The 9,783-nt window shown below is 39.9% G+C and overlaps 1 protein-coding gene across 3 annotated transcripts in view; it reads left to right on the forward strand.

Moving 5' to 3' along the window:
• Positions 1-9,281, forward strand: part of LOC142151479 (aspartate aminotransferase, cytoplasmic-like) — a 31,694-nt gene extending 22,413 nt beyond the window's left edge. For all 3 annotated transcript variants that reach the window (XM_075207177.1, XM_075207178.1, XM_075207176.1), the window contains exons 5-10: positions 1,064-1,176; positions 1,303-1,404; positions 3,309-3,459; positions 3,733-3,898; positions 4,673-4,815; positions 9,004-9,281. In XM_075207177.1, coding sequence (XP_075063278.1) covers positions 1,064-1,176; positions 1,303-1,404; positions 3,309-3,459; positions 3,733-3,898; positions 4,673-4,815; positions 9,004-9,146 — 818 coding nt within the window. In that variant the 3' untranslated portion in view covers positions 9,147-9,281. The remainder of the gene's footprint in view (positions 1-1,063; positions 1,177-1,302; positions 1,405-3,308; positions 3,460-3,732; positions 3,899-4,672; positions 4,816-9,003) is intronic.
• The last annotated feature ends 502 nt before the right edge of the window (positions 9,282-9,783 follow it).

The following is a 9,783-nucleotide window of genomic DNA, read 5'->3' on the forward strand; positions in this document are numbered from 1 at the left end:
TGCTGATGCCGAGAGCAGGTTACCTGCCTAACTGCATTATGCCAGCTGCGAAGTTTGGTGGAGTAGGGATAATGGTATGGGGCTATTTTTCGGGGTTTTGGCTAAGCCCCTTATAACCAGTGAAGGACAATCTTAATGCTTCAGCATACCAAGTCATTTTGGACAATGCTATGCTTCCAACTTTGTGGCAACGGTTTGGGGAAGGCTCTTTTCTATTCCAACATGACTGTGCCCCAGTGCACAAAACAAGGACTACAAAGACATGGTTTGATGAGTTTGGTGTGGAAGAACTTGACTGGCCCACATAGAATCCTGACCTCAATCCCATTGAACACTTTTGGGATAAACTGGAATGGATGTTGTGAGCCAGTCCTTCTCGTCCAACATCAGTGCCTGATCTCATAAATACTCTACAGAATGAATGGGCACAAATTCCCACAGAAACAGTCCAACATTTTGTAGAAAGCCTTCCAAGAAGAGTGGAAGCTGTTATCGCTGCAAAAGGGGGACCAACACCATGTTAAAGTATATGTATTTGAATACAACGTCATTACAGTCCCTGTTGGTGTAATGGTCAAGCGTCCGAATACTTTTGTCCATATAGTGTGTGTGTGCATATATATATATATATATATATATATATATGGTAAAGACAACAGGTAGTTGTCTGGGCCAGCTCTGATGGTTCACTATTTCTTTATTTTGCAACCCTAGCACTGACTAACACAGCAACAATGTCTAGTCTACGGGCCACTAGTTAGGCATAGGTCACCCTGTCCCCAACAAAAGTATCCACATAGATATTTAACTGCGACCCCAGCATTAATCTAGACTTCCAACTATGTGAGTTTACGCTCTGTGCGTATGGCTTCCCCCACTGCATCCTGTCACACACTCTTATATAACATAATATAAAATAAATATAAATATATATATATATATATATATATATATATATATATATATATATATATATTGTCCTCCGGCCAGAGAGTCCACATTAAGTCCTATCCTGAGTCAATTTCTGTTAAACTCTAATCACGTTTTACATTCTATTTGATAGACAGGTATCACCGAATTTTTGAAGCTGCTGGTGTAACGGATATCTGTCGTTATCGATTGTGGAATAACAAAAATATGGGTCTATCATTACCTGAGATACTGGAAGATCTGGAGGTAGGATGTTTAGTAAAACTTGCTATTTCTTCCCATTCTAGGAATTTATAGATACAAGATAGCATACATCGTTAGTGGCAACAATGTAATATGCAGATGATATTTTTTTTCTTTATCTTCTGCCAGAACTCTCCTGACTTTTCCGTTGTTGTGCTGCCAGCATCCTGTAATCCAACTGGAATACAACTTGTCAACAGTGAGTGGATGCAGATAGGAGATATAATGAAGGTGAGGGAACATTGTTTTCCTAACTATAAAGAAAGCAAAAATAAGGTGATAAGGGTTGGCCGTTCCGTTTACTTTATCTTGTCACATGGGAGAGATTAAGCACTATGATTGCTAGCGCATTTCCATCCTCAAGCATCAACAATTACCGCTATTGGACATCATTCTTAGCTCTGACTGTAAACACCAACATGACCTCTAGGACAGGTCATATTGGTGCCAGTTTGTGTTGTGAGCCCTCACTGTCTGTGTTTTCTTCCAATACCACAGCCACTATTGTGTATAGTCATACACTTATACAAAAATAATGTTTCCGAAGCCTCCTGGTTTCAGTGGTTGCAGGCCTGTGAAGTCTCCAGGAGTCGCCTGGTTTGGACCACCTGTGTCCTGGTCCTCAGATTTTGTGGGACAGCCATTGGTACCTCTTCTAGAATGCAGAGAGTGGGGTCCGGCATGGGCAGATGTGCAGCATTGAGACTCCATTTTGCAGTAGCCACCTGGTGGTTTACATTGTATAGCAGTACCTGTTCTAGAATGCAGAGAGTGGGGTGCGGCATGGGCAGATGTGCAGCATTGAGCCTCCATTGTGAAGTAGCCACCTGGTGGTTTATATTGTATAGCAGTCACAAGAATCCTCTCTTTATTGTGCAGCGGTTGCCAGAGAAGGAACTTAATTGAATAATGTTCAACTGGAGCTGTTCTGTATTTTATTTGCAGCTCTTTGAAATGACAATTTTGAATGCAATTTGTTGATTGAATAAAATCACATCCACTTATACACCCACATTTATCTGGTCATACCTATTTTTCTACGACACACTACACTGCACTCCCTTGAAAAGCCTCCCTCATTTTTGTCCTCCCAACTTGATGTCTCTATAGTTTGGGATTACATTTTCAAGCATCTCATTGGGAGCCTTAAGTTGTTAAGCATGATATCCGGTGAGACAAATATAAAGACATAGCGGTATATTTACTAAACTGCGGATTTGAAAAAGTGAAGACGTTACCTATAGCAACCAATCAGATTCTATCTGTAATTTTGTAGAATTTTGTAGAATGTACTAAATAAATGATAACTAGAATCTCATTGGTTGCTATAGGCATCATCTCCACTTTCTGAAACCCACAGTTTAGTAAATATACCCCATAATGTGTCTGTGGTGAATTTGATGTTTGACCCATTCAGTTTGTCTGGGTGTCCAAAGCTTCACACAGAGCAACTAGCCAGTGTCATAGAAATAGGGGTAGTAGCAAAAGCAAGCGCTACAGGGAACAAGGTCCATATGGATTTAGCGGTGATCTCTGTATACTATCCAGTATCCGGTCCAATATGAGGGAGTAGACATATATGAGAGGAGAAAAGAGACAAGGGGCAGATATCAGAGAGTCCACTAATCAACAGACAGTGCTAATGAAACATCCATGGATGAAGTAGGTGTGTTGTGTGTGTGTGTGTGTGTGTGTGGTATTTGTGCATAAAGGGGGGGAGGGTCGTTCTAAGTATGTAGTAGAGAGGACACAGCCAGCTTATATTGTGCACTGGAGCTAGAAGCCATTTTCTCATACATCACTGCTCCTCTGGAATGTCTGTGGGACTCTTGAACTATGGTGAGGCCTCCACAATTGTGGGGTTTATATCCTCTAACAAATTCTTTAGAACGCTGTTCATGGTACCTATGGCCCAAATTCATACATCTTCACAAGTAATATCAGTCTAGGCAACAAATTACTTCTATAAACTCATAAGAGCTACTGATGTTTTTTTTACGAGAAGTAGACAAGTACGGTTTAGCTATGGTATAAACCCCACTAATTTGACTTTTATTTAACCCTTCCAGCTCTTGTACTGGACTCTGAAGCTCGAGCTTTTTAAGCTGCATTAATTTTCTTTATATGCATTTCAGAAAAAGAACATGTTCCCGTTTTTCCACCTGACCGCTCAGGGACTAGCCTCCGGAGATGTAGACACAGATGCCTGGCCTCTGCGGCACTTTGTATCTGAAGGATTTGAGCTGTTCTGCGCCCAATCATTTTCTGCAAATTTTGGATTGTATGGTCTGTTTTTATATGGACATTTGTTGATCTGATCACATTATGATACTATTGTAAGGAAAATCACTTTACAGAAATATTTTTTTTTTTATCCTATGTAGCCAAACCTTTTATGTATTTATGTAATGCCAAATGAGATCTATTAAGATAATATAATAAATATTTACAGGTGTGCTCCTGCCCCCTGAGATTGCATTGTACTGTACAGTTGTAGTTGGTCAAGGAAATGTGTTGACACTACAGAAGAGATAAAAATTTTTATTGTTTCCTTACCAGGTGAGAGAGTTGGGAATCTGGTAATAGTTTTGAGGAGCAATGAGGTTGTTATAAGAGTCCGTTCACAACTGGAATGTCTTGTGCAAGGAAAATGGGCAACACCATCGGCTACTGGGTCTCGGGTGGTAGCAACAGTACTCAATAATCCAACTTTTTATACGGAATGGTGAGTTAGTTGGCTGAACTGTCTGTGATTATAATCACTCTATGGGCTTAATTTAGAGTTAGACTCAAGTGCAATAAAACAAAGTGGAGTTCAGTTATACGTAGCCTGGACCTGCTGATCCCTATGTGTGGAGAAGCGGATTGAGGATGAGCAAGCGGAAGTTACTTACCCCTTGAGATATGGTCTATTTGCGTCTCCCAAGCTCGCAGCTTTTAAGATATAAATTCTGATGCTGATCAAATTAAAAAGGACCTCCTACTCCTTAAAATAATTGATCAGTGCTATAGCCTGGGTTGGTTACCACTAATGCCAGGGGATCAAAGAACAATAGATACGACTGTAAAACTGATGATCAGCAACAATCTATGCCAGGCAGGGCTGGTAACACTATAACCGGTAGACCTGCAGCATGGGCTTCCCCTGTAATGGGATTCCAGCTCCAGCCTGGTCAGCACAAGGTGGGATAGCCTACTGGAATTGGGACTGGAAAAATAAAATGCATCCCTTACCCTAGGGCTAATCAGCCCAGTGCTGAATAGCAGTGGGGCTTCTCCTGGCACTCTTAGGCGGTGGGTGCCAGGATAATGGATTCAAGTGTTATAATTGTTGAGGGCACTACACGTCCTAGCAAGCCCTGGCAACCACTGACTGCTTTAGCAAGCCAATGGCTGTCAGAACATGCTTTAGCTTGTGGAAATACAAGCAAAAGAGAGGATATAGTTTCACAAAAGTGTTTCAGTATAACTAATATTTGGTGTTTTTGTGTTTCTTGAGGAAGGACAGCCTTAAAATGCAAGTAAGACGCCTCATGATTATTAGAGAGAAGATGAGGGAGAAGATGAGACTTCTAGAAACCTTGAGGTCCTGGGAGCACATCATCAAGCAGGTCGGACGGTTTGCTTTCACTGGATTAACTTGTAAGTAGTAATGTGGTGGCCACTCACTCTACAATGGGTTCTGGATTACATTAAGGTATCGCCAGAGGACTACTTGATGGGAAAGAAAGTACAATCAATTATCTAGTTTTTAAAGAATAAAATGACAAAATTAGTTGAAAATTATATAAAAGCTAATGCACTTTGGACAACGCTCCACAATAACCCTTCCCTCTTCCCACAGACTCTCTTGATACATGAGGATAGGAGCGGATAGTGTAGCTTGGCTCACTTCGATGAAGCTGAGTTGGTATAACAAGTCACCCATACATGTTTATCAGTGATTTATTGAAGAGAGATGGATAGTTTCATTCAGTGCAGTGAGAGCCTATTTACTCACTTGTGGGGGAAACAAGTTAAATTGATGAGGGCTTGTCTAGAAGTGGATAACTCCCTTAGTATACTGATTGGAACATTAAACATGAGACATCCTGTGTTTGCAAATCTATTGTGCTCTCTCAACTAATCTTTTTATTAGTTATACCAGGGCTGTAACTAGAGCTGTGTGATAGGGGCAACCGCCCAGGGCTCAACACTGAAGGGGCCACAGTTTATGAATATTTTAGGCTCATTTGGTTAAAATTGAGGGCTGGGGGGGACGGCAGTTTTCCCTCTTGCCCCAGTCTCTAAAATTTTAAGTTACAGCTCTGAGTTATACATATTATTTACTAAAAGTATCTAATTTTATAATGGCAACATTTTGCTAAAATGTCCTAAATAGATTGTAGTCCTAAGTAATTAATAGGAAATACATGATTAATTAAACAGAATGTTCTGCTAACCTGTGTCCCGTTTTCAAAACGACTACACATGGACAAAAGGTTAAATGAGTGGGGTTAGAACAGTTTGTAACCAATCAGAGCCCTAGAATTTTAACAGCAGAACTACGTTTTCAGCTGAAACAGCTCCTGTGTGTCCAAGTTTGACGTTTCATGCACAAAAGGGCACGTCATGCAGACAGTCCCGAAGTTCTTTCTTTAATTTAATCCATAAGTGAGACCAAGCAGAAATTTAGGAAAATTATGAAGTTCAATGAAAGGGTGATTCTAAAGTGGTAGTAGGTTGTACTTTTATTATGTAATGTTTCCACTTTTTCCACTTTTTCTGCCTCTGACATCTAGGCACCCTTCTAGTTTGTAGAAGCGTCTCCTGAGAAAGGAAGCTATAGGTGGTCACCTTGATGTTCGCTGGGTAGACCTTCTATATGGGTGCAAAGAAAAAACATTTTGAAGTGCATATAGAAAGCATGTCGTAAATGGCATTCACTCTATGCAGTGTGCGAGGTGTAAGTAATGGCTCTAACTCTATGGTAACTAAGAGTCATGAGTCTCCTCTAGAGAGTGGAGTTAAATATAATTTGGCATTCTGTCACCCACTTGGGGTAGCTAGTGGGACAATCATGTAGGTACAGTGAAATAATTACAAAACCAGTTATGTACTTAAACAACTTTATCGAAAAGATTTAGTCCTGGTATAGTAGGCAGGTATAGTTTACACTAAATGTTAAGATGAACAAAATGTTTAAAACTATTCCATGAAATATTTGCCTCATTCTGCATTGACTGCATATATTTCACTACCAGAAATTGACCTTAAATGTTCCCAGTCCTGTCCCAACTAAACATTCATACCTCTCAACTACCCTATTTTGGTAGGCCATCCTGATTCACGGCCTGCAAAAGGGTGGGGTTGGGGTTTTTCCCAAAATTGACCATTTATGGGTGGAGTTTTATGGAAAATTATCCATTTGTGGGTGGAGTTTGGGTGGAATGGAGGGGGGCTTATTGCATCCCGATTTTGTGATTATAAATGTTGGGAGGTATGCACCATCCAGCACAACAAGATGACTGTTCTAACCACAACTCTACCCATAGACTGTAGACTTATATCTACAAATGCAGTGTGAAATGGCATTGCATCAGAAGAACAAAGCAAAAGCAGAAGTCAAAGGTTGCATCACAGGAACTTTCCACCTCGGTGAAATGGCAGCACGGTGGCTTATTGGTTAGCATTTCTGCCTCACAGCGCTGAGGTCATAAGTTCAATTCCCGACCATGGCCTTATCTGTGTAGAGTTTGTATGTTCTCCCTGTGTTTGTGTGGGTTTCCTCCGGGTGCTCCGGTTTCCTCCCACACTCCAAAAACATACTGGTAGGTTAATTGGCTGCTATCAAAATTGACCCTAGTCTGTCTGTCTGTCTGTGTGTGTATGTTAGGGGATTTAGAGTGCAAGCTCCAATGGGGCAGGGACTGTTGTGAATGAGTTCTCTGTACAGCGCTGCGGAATCAGTGGTGCTATATACATAAATGGTGATGATGATGATGGCTGCTCTGATACTTGAATCACACATACTTTTGTCATGTGATGTGTTGCAGGGAGAGAAGGTGCACAGCCTCCTCCTACTATCCTACCTGGAGGGCCAAAGGGACAACTTCCTTTTGTCTTGTGCCTTTTATAGACCTTGGAAGGGAGCTCCAGTCATTCTGTGTAAATGGCCAGGTCTGATGACATCATAAAATACAGCTGCACCTCTCAGCCATCTTTAGAAGGTCAGCACTCAACAGGTTCTATATTTCCTTGCCAGCAGGAATCAGCTTGCAAGGAAATGCGGATCAGCACACCAGCATCCAGGGGACACACCCTACAGGAATACTCTACACTTGTATTAAATAATGATGCTAAAATATAATTCATAATTGGCTTTTTAGTTGGCAGTGCATAAGAGGTTTGCAAAAACAAGAAAATTGGGAACACACCCTTAATTTCATTGTGACTCATGTTTTCAAAAGAACAATTATTTCAGCCTCTTACGGACTTGGGAGTATATTATACCTTTGTGGCCAGAACAAATGTCTTTGCGATGGGTCTTTCAAAAAGAGAATAATGTTTTCAGCTTTATGCATCCAAGTAAATGTAACATTGTCTTTTTTAGACCTGATTGCCAGATAGGATTGCTGTTTAGAGGCATATTTAATTAAATCAATTGCATTTTATTTTTATTACACAAGGAAAGATGAACGAAAAAAATGCATAAAACCGTTGATCGACCCTTTTTTTTTTTACACATTTAGTGCAACTCCACTAAATGTAACATTTATTTAGGTACCAAAATTGTTGTTTATTAGACTTTATTATGACCTGCACAAGCAGCCTAAATGTGTGTTGTTGTTGTTGATGTTGTTTTTTTATTTTGCTATTACATAAGCCTAGATGTCAATAGCATCTAGGTTCAGGTTACAGCATGTTAAAACATACAGTTAGATTTCGCCAGGTCTTATTAAACACAGGCCTCTCTCCAGCAGGGAAAAACCTGGTAAATATGTCACCAGGGATCCTCTATACATATGGAAACACATATCAGTGTTAGGCTGTTAGCCTGGCTCCAGTGCCAGAGACAAAAAGATCAACTCCTGTCTCTAAATGTAGAGAACATAAGAACTAAGCCGGCTCCCGCATAATGTAGCTCCTATGTGATTCACAATGTACGTCACATATTATGTACTTTGATTATAAGGCTGATTCTCTATAGCATGGATAGAAAATTACCTATCGCTGAAAATTAATATCTCGTCGGAGCAGCTGAGCGATACTGTCTGTGATACTGGCCAAGAGCAGTAAGGGTTAACTTGCCACTTTGCCAGGCAAATCTGAGGGGATAGGCGCATGCGTGACCCAGCTATTCAGTTTACGCATGTGCACTGGAACTGAATTCCCGGACTTGGCCTTTCCCTTCCACTTAGAAAAAGTAACAATAACATAAAAAATATAATATGTAAAACAAATAGAAAATATATGTTAAAAATATTGACCTTTGAAAAGATGCTTTATTCAAAGAATAAACATTTTTTTAATTGATTTCCTTGTCTTATTGCCACCCTGAGATAGCAATAAATGGATTGCAGTGGAACATGTACTGCCACAATCCTTGTAAAATAGGCTTCCCTGTGCTATTTATGGGATCACTGGTGGAACCCTTCAAATCTTCGACACAGAGGGGTGAACACTTCATGTGTAAGTCCAACACCTGTTTTCACTAAGGGCTTTTTTCCCTTTTATTAACTAGACCCCTTAGTTGTGACTAGACTACTTCTTTTAATATCATTTGAGTTTCAGACTACATCTTACTCTTCGGTGTTTAATCACTTTCCCACTTTTTATCTTTCATGACAGCGGATGAAGCGCATTTCCTGGCTCAGCGAAAACACATATATTTAAGTGAAAATGGACAGATTAATATATCGTGTTTAAATGCAAAGAACCTGGATTATGTCACACAATGTATAAATGATGTTACGCTAAAGGACATGACATAATTGTTGTAAACGGGCAAAGAAAGTCTGGAATAAATAATATTGGACAAGCACTTTGATAATTGTTGCCACTGATTTCTATTGGACAATACAATAATATAAAGGATCATAATGTTTATTACAGCACAATGCTAAAATTATAAATGCAATTGGCTGGCTTATCTGCAGTCTACAAAAGTGAAAAGAAATGTAAGCAAAAAATGGACATGTGTAAGTATGGTACAGTTTGTAAAAGCAAGTATGGCAAATTAATGTTGTTGTTATTATTATTTATTAATATTATATTCACATCAGTCCCTGCCCCATTGGAGCTTACTTCCTAAATTCCTCAGAACTCTATCTTCTACACAGTATTTCAAGGAAAGCCAATCTCTTGGCATGTCAGTTGTTGGCTATGATCACTGGTAGCCTCTGCTGGTCCTCTTTGGCAAATATCTATAAGTGCCAGAAGTAGGTTGCATCCGATACACTGGCTCGAAATTACAAAAGAATCCCGATTGGATGACAGTGCACTCATCCAATCAAGAGACAGCTGTCATTTCTAGCCATTATGTTGGATCACTTACTTTTCCAGTATTCCTAGACATTTACTTAGATGACTAACACTGAGATAAATAACTAAGTTATATTGCCCCCAGCA

This window comes from Mixophyes fleayi, chromosome 4 (genome assembly GCF_038048845.1).
Source record: "Mixophyes fleayi isolate aMixFle1 chromosome 4, aMixFle1.hap1, whole genome shotgun sequence".
In the NCBI taxonomy this organism is placed as follows: Eukaryota; Metazoa; Chordata; class Amphibia; order Anura; family Limnodynastidae; genus Mixophyes; species Mixophyes fleayi.